General features: G+C 40.8%; 1 protein-coding gene across 1 annotated transcript in view; it reads right to left on the minus strand.

The window, feature by feature from the left end:
- Nucleotides 1–98: 98 nt before the first annotated feature.
- The window catches only part of itih5 (inter-alpha-trypsin inhibitor heavy chain 5), a 28,804-nt gene continuing 15,519 nt past the window's right edge, over nucleotides 99–13,383 (minus strand). Inside the window, exons 10-14 of the mRNA XM_012877681.3 lie at nucleotides 7,023–7,708; nucleotides 5,936–5,989; nucleotides 4,021–4,137; nucleotides 3,363–3,740; nucleotides 99–540 (exon numbers count right to left, since the gene is read on the minus strand). Of these exons, the coding sequence (XP_012733135.2) occupies nucleotides 281–540; nucleotides 3,363–3,740; nucleotides 4,021–4,137; nucleotides 5,936–5,989; nucleotides 7,023–7,708 (1,495 nt within the window). The 3' untranslated portion in view covers nucleotides 99–280. The remainder of the gene's footprint in view (nucleotides 541–3,362; nucleotides 3,741–4,020; nucleotides 4,138–5,935; nucleotides 5,990–7,022; nucleotides 7,709–13,383) is intronic.

Consider the following 13,383-nt stretch of genomic DNA (forward strand, 5'->3'; position numbering starts at 1 on the left):
AGCTGCTGCTGTTAGTGGGAACGGGTCGGTCGGGGGACCCGGTCTGCGGTAACCAGGTGTCAGACGGGACCGGGGAGAAAACTCAGAAAGAAGTCTGAAACGGGGAGTTTGAAGGTTTATTTACCTTAACATGTACAATATTAAACATCACATCATAAAACTCTTTAAACTTTATTAGAAATATTTAAAAAAATACTCGAAATGACCTGCAGGTAAAAGGATCTTGCAGCCATTTAGTTATGTTTGGCGTTAAACCCAGTAATAACCACTGAGGCTGTCCTCAGGCCCGGTTTGTCCCATGATGCCGCTCTCCGGTGTCGAACATGTGCGACGCCACGTAGTCCTCGTATCGCCCGTCTATCAGCTTCTCCGCGTTGTTCCGGGCGAACCAGCAGTCCACGTTCTGCTTCCCGCTGTAGATCCTCCGGCTCTTCCGGACCACCGGCACCGATCGGTCCTTGACCTTCAGGAAGGCGGAGGGGTTGGCGTCGCCCTGCGCAGGAAGCGGCGCCACTCCAACTTCCTGGTGCAGGAACTGACCTTAAATTCAGAAGAAACAGAGAATTGGGTTATTTTGGGTTCACTGTTTATCTGCCTACAGTTAAAACATCCCTGGATCCAGTTTAATTCAGATTTTTTCCCCCCTTTTTTTTTACCTTTTGTTCTTAATTGGGGTGTAGCGGAGCAGATATGAGCAGTTAGTATCATACCTGCAGGAAGTCAGTTATTGTTGCTTGCTGGAAGGGTGGCGGTTCTGTTAAAAGTTGATAGGCTGTTATTACCTGCAGTAGATGGATGGCTTCGTCATTTTGGTATAAGTCCAGATATGTTGGTATTGGAGGAAGAAACTAACTGGTACCACTTTAAAGCAACAGGGGGCTGTTTTACATTTCTGATCTGTAGATCTCTTTATTTTAATTTTACTTTCACTGGGTTCTCAGCGTGTTTCACGCAGGAAGATTATTGGCGACACACCGCCAGCTGTCTTGAACTTCTGGATTTACGCTAAACGTACAGAAAATCATTTCCTGCAGGCGAGATGTGAAACGTGTGGAACATTTGAACAGAACCTGAGCCAAAGAGTAATTATGTAAAACAACCCGGGGTTTAGTTTTATGTTACACTGACTCACATTGCATGAATTATTATTATTGTCTGTATTTAAACTCAGATACATGTTGAAACTGAGTAAAAGAAGAACAACAAAGGTGGAAAATCTTGATGACGACTTTTAGCAGCAGCACAATCTCTGGCAATCTGATGTGTCTTAACCAAACACTGGCCTGTTTTTATTTCTGCTACATGTTTAAATTCAATTAATGTTGATATCTGTGTTGTTTTATGCGTCTGGGAGCAGAAGTGGTTGATGTGGGCTCTGGAGATGTTTCCTCCTGCTGGAACACCTTACAGTGGCTGAGCAGAGGTAGACATCAGGAGACGGTCCCAGGGGGTCTGTGGGGTGTGACCACTGAGCTATAAAATACACTGGAGTGCTGATTTTGCCGAAAAACTGATGTCACTGGCCGCCATCTTGCTCCTCCCTACTCTCACAGAATCCCACAGGATTTAGTTGCAACAACAAGCAGTTTTCTGGCTGAGAGAAAACGTTTCACAGGTAATTCTACAGTCAATGGATGTACTAACACTATCAACTACTAGGAAATTAGGTGCTGAAATATTTTACACGTTATTCATATTAAATATATATATATATGTATATATAAGTAAGTGTATATGTATATATGTGTATACATATATGTAAATATATGTTTTTGTACATTGTTATGTATATATTTATAAATGTTATATATATATATATATATATATATGTATATATTTATAAATGTTATATATATATATATATATATATATATATATATATATATATATATATATATATATATATATATTTAAATAAATAAAATGCAAAATATTTCGGCACATGACTTTCTCAGTACTTGATAGTTTTAGAACATAACATAAAAGTATATGGCATTTGACATTTTAAAAGTCTTAAGCCCCCCCTAAACATGAGAAAATCCTCGTTATTCGATGCTGTAGCGCACATATTCCCTAGTTACTGGGGGGAAATAGGGAGTACCAATATGGCGGCTGGTGGCTTCAAAGCGACTCGTTCTAACAGCAGCTATTAGCACTCCAGTGTATAAAAGAGATCAGTGGGTGTGACGGGTGCTGGGTCGGTACCGAGGAGTCCAAAATATGCCAGAAACATCCCCCACAGCAGGACGAGTTGATGCACGGCAGGACGGATCCGTTCTTTCATGGTGCCTTCAAATTCTGACAGTCTCAGCTGATCGGACCAGACGACGTTTCTCCCGCCTGTTCTGGTCCAGTTCTGGAAGGTTTGAGTTCTCTGAGGTTCCTGTTGTCAGCTGACAGCAGCGGTACCTGGTCTGCTTCGTGTTTCCACCTGTTGTGGGTTCAGACGTGAAGTTCTGCAGGCCTTGGTCGGAACCAGAGTCTCTCGACTCAGCGGGTCGTCTTCAGAACGTCCAGATGTCTAAACGCAGCCACGTGATTGGCCGATCTCTACGGCAGGTAGCTAGCCACCAAACAGGGGGACATTCTAAAATGCTTAACGTGAAAAACGCTTAATGTGAAAAAACTTAACGTAGTTTAATGTACCTAATCAACGATCAATGATCACCAAATTTCTCTTCATATTGTGTTCGATATTTTTATAGTTTTATGTGCTTATGAAGAGCAATATGAGAGAGAAATTTGGTGATCACCGAACGTTGTTTAGGTACATTAAACTACGTTAAGTTTTTTTATATAGCCAGCCTCTATTAAATACTTAATGTCATATAACGTCCATAATAATTGGACTTTGGTTTTGATTTTTTGATAGTTTCATGTACTTATGAGGAGCAATATATGAGAGAAATTTGGTGATCACTGAGCGTTGTTTAGTTGCATTGAATTGCGTTAAGCTTTTTCCTTTGCCTCAATGAGGCAGAAACGCTTAATGTTAGATAATGTCCATAATAATTGGACTTTGGGTTTGACATTTTGACAGTTTTATGTGCTTATTAGGAGCAATATGAAAGAGAAATCTGGTGATCATTGATCGTTGATTACGTACATTAAACCACGTTAAGCCTTTTTCTCGCCATAGGCGCCAATGAAGAAGAAAACGTTAATGTGAGATATCTTCTATAATCGTTGGATTTTGGTTTATTTTTTTTGACAGGCTTAAGTCTTCATGACAAGATATGGCCATGCGAAATTTGGTGATGATTCCTCATTGTTTTCCTACCTTAAGCCACGTTAAGCTTTTTCACGTTAAGCGTTTTAGAACGTCCCCCAAACAGGTGCACCAGAAGGCGGACGGTACGTACCGAGCAGCCCGTGGCTGCGGTGAGAAAGCCCGGCGCTGTTGCTGATGTAGAAGCCCAGGTGGTCTCTCTGGTAGGGGGCGGGGTTCCTGTACTGATGCAGCAGGATGACGAAGCTGATGTTCCCTCCGACCGTCACCGTCACGTTGGACCCGGCCGACACGGCCACGGACAGCACCTCGCTGTCCACGGCCACCGTGGAGTGACAGGGCAGCACCAACCGGTCCCGTCCGTCAACGATCACTTTCTTCGGCGTCACTTCGATGTAGGCGCGTCGCGGACGATCCGCCACGATGGTGATGGTGCTGAAGTACGTCCGCTGCTGCTTGTGGCTGCCCGGTGGAGCCGGGGCGCCAATGAGCTTCCCGTTAACGGTCACGCCTGAAAAAAACACGAAAACCAGGCCCAGTTACCAAAACACCGCGGCTGCACCTCACAGATCTGCTGATCTATGTCTCTGAACCGCCACATATGTCAGAGATGTTGGGAATCTTGCATTTTCAGAGTTTGGTGTCTGGAATGAAGTCCAGAGACACAACCGGTACCTTTGAGCAATAAAATACCTTTTTTAGCTTAAAGGAACCTGCTTACCTGACGGCTTTCCATCCACCTGCTGAATTAAAACTTTTACTGCTGTTGTGAGAGCTTCATGAAGTCTTACCAGAGTATCTGTGGTCAGAAACCAGACGGAGGACGTGTCCCGGCTCGCCGTTGATGTTAAAGCACACGGTTAGCTTGCTGAGAGGAAACTCCACCACAAAGTGAGGGTCACCGTCGGCTATGAGGAGAGTCAGAAACCGTGTCAGCAACTGGACCCCATTATGCTCAGTCTAAGTTTGATACGGCACATTTGGCAAAGAAAAGAAGTTCCTAAATTTAACATTTTTAATTGCTTAATGTTCCCAAACATTGTAGCGGAGCTGTTAGCATGGACAGAGTAAAGGAGAACCTCTGCTTTCAGCTTTCTAAGACTTGTAATTAATGAGATATTTACCAAAATTCATACCAAACACAAACCCGACGAAGCTTTGGAAATAATTTAAATAATAACGCATCGTGTCAAGCTTTATAACTCTGTCATTTCTAGCCAGATCAGAATAAAAGGCCCCTGGTTATTTAAAGGAGAGCCTCTGCTTTCCAATGGAACCAGACTCAGCTTTCTATGACTTGCAATCAATTTTCATTAAGGTATGAATATATTATTGATTTTGGCTGTTAAATTATTTATTTAAACCACTATTTTTCCAGGGTTGATTCGTTAAATAATTGAAGACTTGTGACTTTATTGCAGAATTTCTTCAATCAGCTGATGGTGACAATTCTCTACTGCCCCCCTGATATGAAAGGGGGGGGGGGGGGCAGTGGAGAAGGTTTTCAGGAACAACCTTGGAAGATGATTCCAGAATCTCTTCAATTTAGTTCCTACAGCTTTTTCCGTTTGTTTTCCCGTTCATAAAAAATGCTTAAAATCTTCCAAATTAATTTGATAAGTAAGAACACGATGAATCCTTTAGTTAATAATACTTTTTCTATTAAAGGGTTATTGAATATTGCCGTGCAATGTTGAGCAGTTTTTTTATTTGATTTAAACAAGAAATTCCAGTGTGACCAAACTAAAAGAAAGATGAAATATGAAGAAATAACAAACAGGCTTAAAATGGAGGCAACTAAACTTTCTCTGTTATTTCTGAACTTCTTTCTTCAGAAAGAACTGAGCGAAAGTTCGGGTTTAAGGCTGTTTGCTGTTGCGATGACCCGAATAACTGAGAATTTGCACAGACACAAGAAGAAATACTGACTCATGCTAAAATAATGGCTAATAATAGACAGGAGGAAAAGGGCTGGGGTCTTTATGACATAAAAATAGGAACAGATATCAGAAAAAAGGGTCAAATTACAAGAATAAGATTTCAAATTTATTTGAAACATATGAAACTATGAATAAACATTTTATTTCTTCGATTGTGGCAATTTTATGGTAATGAAGTAAAGTTATTCCAAAAATATAATTCCAATACTCAGTTTTATTAATAGAAGCTTGAATTCAGACTAAAAAAAACATAATTTTTAATTGGTTATTAGTTTTTAACAGTTATTCCATGATTTTATGTGACATTAAAAACTGGATTAGACGTTAAAGTGTCATCAGCAAATGTTTTTTTTTTTATATTAGTCCTCTGTTATAGCTGGCTGGGTTTTCTTGTTTTTATTTTTTAAGGTTCTACGAGAGCCTTGTGTAGAACTAGTTTAAGCTTTTAGGAACCAGCTAAAAGGACCCATGAGATTACAGAGCAGTCCTAATGACGGGGTTATTAGCCCCTCATGTGCTCGGCACCAACATCCAGTTTCTGTGCCGTTTAAGTGCTGCTCAGAGCTTCCCCTGGATTTCAATTAGACGGATGTTCAGAGCCAACACTAAGCTGTGTGATCACCAAAGTCTGTCTGACAAATGCCTAAATTACAGGCCTCCCACACAGAGACTGGAACCAGATTAAAATGTGCTCCAGCATTCCCCCTTTAGTTCAACTGCTTCACGTAAAAGCAAGGAAACGCGTGGAATGAGGCTACAGACTTACCTGACGTCTTGGAGATGGTGATGGATTTCTTGTCTGGTCTCCTTTCACCTTTTCCTGCAAAAAATAACTTATTCATAGAGTTTCATACGAGGTCTGATAATCTACAGCACATAAAACATTATAACGGGGCAGAAATGAATAAAATGATATACAGGACTGTCTCAGAAAATTAGAATATTGTGATAAAGTTCTTTATTTTCTGTAATGCAATTAAAAAACATGAAATGTCATACATTCTGGATTCATTACAAATCAACTGAAATATCGCAAGCCTTTTATTGTTTTAATATCACTGATTGTGGCGTACAGCTTAAGAAACCCAAATATCCTATCTCCAAATATTAGAATATGGTGAAAAAGTATACTAGAAGGCTATTCAACTAATCACTTTAATCGTCTAATTAACTGGAAACACTGCAGGGTTTCCTGAGCCTTGAAAAACACTCAGCTTGGTTCAGTAAACTAAATCACAAGTATGGTAGTGGTTAAGAGACGACATCAGATTCTCACAGTAACTGGTGTACTGACCATGGCATTACTGTCCTTGATTGGCCTGCCAATTCCCCTGACCTGAACCCCATAGAGAATTTGTGGGCTATTGTGAAGAAGAAGCTGAAAGACACCAGAGCCAACAATGCAAATGAGCTAAAGGCCGCTATTGAAGCATCCTGGGCATCCATAACACCTCAGCAATGCCACAGGCTGATTGCCTCCATGCCACGCCGCATTGATGCACTAATCTGTGCAAAAGGATTCCCAACCAAGTACTGAGTGCATTAATGGACATTTTCAAATGTTTGATTTTGTTTTGCTGTTATAATTTTTTTTTTTACTTGGTCTGAGGAAATATTCTAATATTTTGAGATAGGATTTTTGAGTTTTCTTCAGCTGTACGCTATAATCAGCGATATTAAAACAATAAAAGGCTTGCGATATTTCAGTTGATTTGTAGTGAATCCAGAATGTATGACGTTTCATGTTTTTTAATTGCATTACAGAAAATAAAGAACCTTATCACAATATTCTAATTTTCTGAGACGGTCCTGTATATTTACATAAATACTCGCACTTCAAATGCAAACTTCACCTATTTTGTTGCTCAGAGGTGAAATCTGGCCTCTCGGCTTCCCGTCCAGCTTCAGCGGCTGGTCATCGTCGGTGTCAGCCGGCAGCTCATTGGCCGGTGAAGATGCCTCATCAGCTGCTGGTCTGATGGTGGGTGCCGCCGCCGCCATGCTGCCATCAGCCAGAACCTCGGGCTTCTCCACCACCATGTTGGTGAGCGGCGTGAGGAAGTGGAAGGCCAGAGACAGGTTGGTGGCCTGCTGGATGTGCTCCTCCCTCTCCTTGCTGGTCTGGCTGCGCAGACGTGACCGGAGTCCGTCCTTAACGCTAAGGAAGCCCCAAACTCGCTCCACAAAGTCCTCAGCGACTGAGCCCAGAGGCCCCCCCAGTCCCTGCGTGACCCCTGACCCCAGGACCTTGGCTCCAGCTGCCACCGCGGCGCTAGCTGCCTTCACGTGTCGCTCCGTCTCCGTCTGCAGCCGCCGCAGCGGCACGTCTGTCTCCAGGGTGATGAGCCGGTCGTTGTTGCTGGCGGTGACCTGAACGTGGAGCGACTCTGCGCTTCGGTTTGTGAGCTTCCCAGCGACGACGATCTCGGAGCCGTTGAAGTAGTTGGTGAAAAGGTTCTGGGTGACGTAACGCACCGAGTTCTCCGTGTAGTTGATCCTGATGTCGGAGAGAAGAGGTGTGCCGATCTCGTTGTAGAACCTGGAAAGAAACGGCGATACGACTGAGACTGAGCCCGGGAAGCTTCAAAAGATTCATCTAGATGTTTAAAACATGTTAAAATAAATTCACCATTTGTTGCAGGAGAACAATTGTTGAAAAATTCAAAGAATTTGTGAACATTGACTCAACAGGAAACCATCCTCTAATGTATTTTTTCAAGTTGACCTGAGCCTTTAGGGCAGGGGTGTCGAATCCGGCCCGGTGGCTAAATGCATTATCATTATTCAAAAATAAATAAATAAATAAAACATTTTTTTTCCCCCAGTGTCCTGTCTGGCAATGTGTCAATAAGAAATGTTGTCTTAATGCCAAAAAGAGCTCATCAGATTTGACTTTCACAAGTGGAGCAGAACTGCTTTCGCCATAGTGCTCCGCTTGATTTATGAATGTGAATAGTTTTATTATGATTCATGCGGGGAATATCTCAAATGATATGGACACTACAATGGGAAAGTAGGAGAGGAAAGGAAGAACAAGAAGAACAAAAACAAAAGGTGAAAGAAAGAGGAGATAAAAGGAAGAGAATGATAAAACAATTATTGAAAAAAACATGTAGTTCGTTTATTTGAAAATCTGCAGTTCCTATATTGTCCACGAGGGGCGCTGTGTTTTTAATTAGCAGATTAAGCTTCAGGTGTGGAAAAATTTAAATAATTTCTTAATTTTTATCTGTTTGATGTATTTTGTCATGTAGGACAGTGTTTTTAGGTTCCAAAAAATTTAATTAAATGTTTTTCAACATTGTACAATCACTGTGATCAGTTCTTATGCATAATGCACAAGTAAATGTTTAACTGAGTAAAAGTATTGTTCAAATTGCACATACTTTTCTTAAAAACGCTGAGGTTATTCATAATATAATGTGTAAAAGTGAAATTAATTTAATATAAAAATCAACAACAAGTCCACTTTTATTAGTTCTATTTAATCTTGCAATGAGTTAACTCGTGTGGCCCTCTTGAGATCAGATTAAGCTGAATGCGGCCCCTAAACCAAAATCAGTTTGACACCCCTGCTTTAGGGTGTTTTAGTGAATGAGACTTTTCTTTGTTAATAGAACATGACACAGCAGCCATTTTCTTTAACGCTCAGTCCAAATGCCCTTAATTACAGCTCCTAGCTTCTGTTCGTTCACCTTTCATGGGGTTAACAGTCAAAGCTCTATAAACGGGGGGAAAGGAGCTTCGACAACCTTTAACTCAGACGTCGTTGCATGACGGAAACGCTCATAGATGATTCTAGTCAAACCCAAAGTGAACTACAGAGTGTGCTCTCTTCTCTCCGGACATTTACGTTGATTTCTGTCAGGGAGCTGTGCTAATAGGTCATGTCATGCAAAGGATTGTGGGATTGCTTAGAGCTCCTTAGTTGCGGTAAGAGACGTCGCGAGTTTCCTAGGCTAAAGGAGCGCTGAGAGGAAACATACAGGCTCCTTTTCCTGCATCCTTCCTTACTATTCAGACAGCACTTATCATGGCGTCCGCTGATGCACTTCCGCTTTGGCTGAGGAGTCAACCACTAGACTCTACCGACAAGCTACACTGCAAAAACAGAACTAAAAATAAGTCAGATTATTTGTCCTTAATTTCAGCACATAAATAAGATTATCTGCCAATGGAGTGAGTATTTTGACTCCTAAAATAAGATAAATAGATATACTGCACTCAAAATAAGACGATGGAGACAAGTTGTTCCTATTTTAAGTGTAAAAGTCTTATTCCATTGGCAAATCATCTTATTTACCTGCTCAAATCAGGGGCAAATACTCTAATTTTAAGAACCTTTGACTTATTCTAGTTACATTTTTGCAGTGTAGCTCGCTGTTTAGGAGGTATGGCGGGAAAAAGCCTCGTCTGTCCTACCATCACAAATGTAAAAACGTGTTTGCTGAACTCTGTGAGAACTGTGAGCCTTGGACCATTGAGAATAAGATTAATATTTTATGGTACAAATAGTCCAATTGGCTCTGCAAGTCACTAAATGTAACATCTGGAGATTGAATGAGTAATCAAAGCGTTGCTTCAAACGTTAACCATGAGTGTCTCAGTCTTTCCGGTGGAAGGAGTTTTATGCTCTGATACCTAAATTGACCTAAGAGTGGGCATTCTGTGGTCTAGGGTTCAGAACCCGCTCTGATCTGCCAGATTTCAACACCACATGTCCGCCAATAGAACGTGAGAACCTTACTTTGGTCACATGTGGTTCCTCTGCTGAGATGGTCTGACCTTCTGCTCCAAAGCTCACAGTGAGACCAGCAGGCTTTCAGTACAAGTCCAGGCTTCAGATGAACACCCTTGGTTCTCCATCGGATATCTCATGGACCCATGTGGAAAATTATTTAGTTCTCAAGATTTAGTAGACATGGTGGCTTTGACAGTGACCCAACAGTGCTCCTGGTCTACCGTGGAGCAGAGGAGCACCCTCAAATGTACGTCAATATATATATATATATATATATATAAAGTCACAGTGAATGTACATAAGTCATCCTAAATCTCTGCTTTATTTCCTTTTTGTATTTTTATTTTACTTATTTTTTGATCCACTGTATATATGTGGACACACTGTATATACCTGATGCACCTTTTCCTCCTTTTGGCACCTTCTTTGGATTATTGATTACTGAGCCGATGGGTGACAAGTGAATTTCTCCAATGTGAGATCAATAAAGCCTATCTTATCTTATCTTATCTTATCTTATCTTATCTTATCTTATTTTATCAAAGAGCTACGAAGTGACACGAAGATCGAAAGCCCTTCACGGCTTTGCATAAAAAAAATAAAAATGTAGGGCAGCAGATGGTACAAGCAAACTAAGCTGATGGTGCCATTCTGACTTGGTCAGAACTTTTCACCTTAACCAGAGATGAGGTCATAAAAATTTTCATATTCCAGTGAATGGACGCCACCAGCAAGGAGTAAAAGCTTATTTTGGTTGGAGCTACGGTCTGGCATGGCCGTTTTAAAGGCACCAGCAGAAAAGCCGTCATTATAGTTGAACATTCAGATCCCTGGATGTTTGTGTGCACTACAGCTTCTGTCATCAACCGCAGGATAAACAGACCACCATCCGGCCCAGAAACCTCCTCATCTGCTCCTCCAGGCTCCTTTAAAGCTGCTCACAGCGTGCAGGAGAAGAAATGTGACGCCGTACAGAAGAGCGTGTCCCGTCCGTGTTGTCACAGCTCAGTAAACCTCCTCACCGGCGTGTTTGCTCAGGCCGGACAGGCTCTGTTATCAGAGTCTATCGGTTAACCCGTGCGCACACTTAGACGCAGGTTTCACAACGCACACACATTCCTGTGCAGCAGAACAAACACCTGGTGGACGGAGAGGAGGAGAGCGCAGAGAGAAAGGAGGTTGCTGTTGCAGTCGGTAGATGTGTGCCGCTCAGGTTGGGTACACAGGTGAGCTGTCAGCACCGTCACATTTCTGCTCCACGTTCCCCCTCAGCGTGACGACAGCTGGACGCACGTGTTAGCCGGGAGGACGCGAGGACAGATAATTGTCTCAGAAAAGACACAATATGCACAGGGGGTGTAGGAAAAAGAACTGTGTGCAACAAAATATATCTACCAAATCATTTTAGGAAATTGCTTCTGCCAGTTTGAACCCTTCACACATTTCCCTTTCTACCTGGAAAGTTATCCTACCCATGGATCTAATCTCTTGAAAAGGTCAACATTAAATAGATGAACATAGGGCTGGACGGTATGGAAAAAAGAAATCATATGGATCGATATCGATAATAATCAACAAATTCAAAACATATATTTTAAGTGCAGCCCTGGCCATTTTATGCTGTACCTTAGCGACCTATTTTTATATAAAGACACACAAACACTAAATTCAAACTCAACCCTTTATTCAAGCAACTTTTTACCAAAACTGCAAGTTTTTAAAAAAAGAAAAAAGGTGCTCTCTCAACATTTTTTAAAGGGGGCGGAGCATTTTTGGGTCTGCGTTGTGATTGGTTGGAAGGATGTAATGGCTATAATATTAACCTACATGGCTTTGAAAGTTTTGTTACTGAAACGTGCTATATAAATAAACTAACCTTACATTAGAATGCAAAAGGAAGAACATTTTTTATTTTATTGAACTTTTTATTGATCATCTATCATCGATATACATTTATTGATCAATATATATATATTGTTATTCAATTATTGTCCAGCCCTTGACGAACAATCATGAAAACTTACCATCCTTGATTTTAATTGTATCTTCTCTAAAGATCGTATATATTTCATATATATCTCCACTTATTGTGTTGTTTAGAACAGTTGACTATCATGAATTATGACTCCTGACCCAATGTGTCAGTAATCGTCCATGTCCTGGATGCATCGGTGTGTTGGTGGCTCTAGAAGCTGAGCTGCTGTCCAGACCTGCTGAGTGGACTCTTCCTCACAGTCCTCTATAAGCTGTCTGTGCGCCGCTTTCTAAAACACTTTTTCCTTCCACTCAACTTTCCATTAACATGCTTGGAAGCAGCCAGCTTTTTCAGCAACGACCTTGTGTTTCTTACCTGCCTTGTGGAGTCAGACTGTCTGCTGGACAACTGTCAACTCAGCAGTCATCCCATGATTGATTAGATCATAACATTTCTCTAGTAAAAAAAATATATTTTTTACTGGTTTAATGCAATGTTCAACATTTTTGTTTCTGTTAGTCAGAAAAAACAAAATAATGCTTGAAATATTTCACTCTGTGTATCTTATTATAATATAATATCATAATTAGATTTTTTTATTGAATTATTGAAATAAATGTTTGGATAATATTGTTATTTACTCATATGTACATTTCAGTGATGTTTTTCAAAGAGTTTATTGTTGTTTAAAGCCAGACTTTAAAGAGTTTTCGGCAATTACCATGACAAACCAGCGTAATCTAATGCGGCCGGTGAAGCGTTGCAAACGGCTCCGTCACTGAATGGCACCGCCATTGTTGACTGCCGTCACACTTAAAACCAAACAAGTGGTCTGAAACGGCCTGTTTTTCTACCGATTCGCTCCGTGAACAGAAACACTGGGAGGAAAGTTGAGTCCGGACCACATTAAGAGCCACACTGCAAAAAAAGAACTAAAAATAAGTAAAATTTTCTTGAAATGAATGCATTTGCCCTTGATTTGAGCAAGTAAATAAGATTATCTGCCAATGGAATGAGTATTTTTACCCCTAAAATAAGATAATTAGACATCCTGCACTTGAAATAAGATGGGGGAGATGAATTGTCCCTATTTTAAGTTCAAAAATCTTATTCCATTGGCAAATCATCTTATTTACCTGCTCAAATCAAGGTCAAATAGTTTCATTTCAAGAAAAAAAATTTCTTATTTTTAGGTCTATTTTTGCAGTGCAGGATCAGACCGCTATGGACCAAATTTTATCATAACGCTGCCAAAACATTTTCTACCAGTTTCAGTTTTAGAAACCTTTTCATAAACCTGTTTTTGCAGCAATTTCAGCGACTTTTAAATGACACTGTTTTCAATGCTGTTCAACCAAATAAAGAGTTAAGATAGTCTTTTTAAACCCCAGTGTAACTGATATGGTGAGAACCAGTCTATGTAGTTTTTAATCTCTGGAACCAACATGGAGCTCTTTGAAACCTGAATTGTAACAGGAGATGGTGCGGGCAGCAGCAC

Source organism: Fundulus heteroclitus, chromosome 17 (genome assembly GCF_011125445.2).
Source record: "Fundulus heteroclitus isolate FHET01 chromosome 17, MU-UCD_Fhet_4.1, whole genome shotgun sequence".
NCBI lineage: Eukaryota > Metazoa > Chordata > Actinopteri > Cyprinodontiformes > Fundulidae > Fundulus > Fundulus heteroclitus.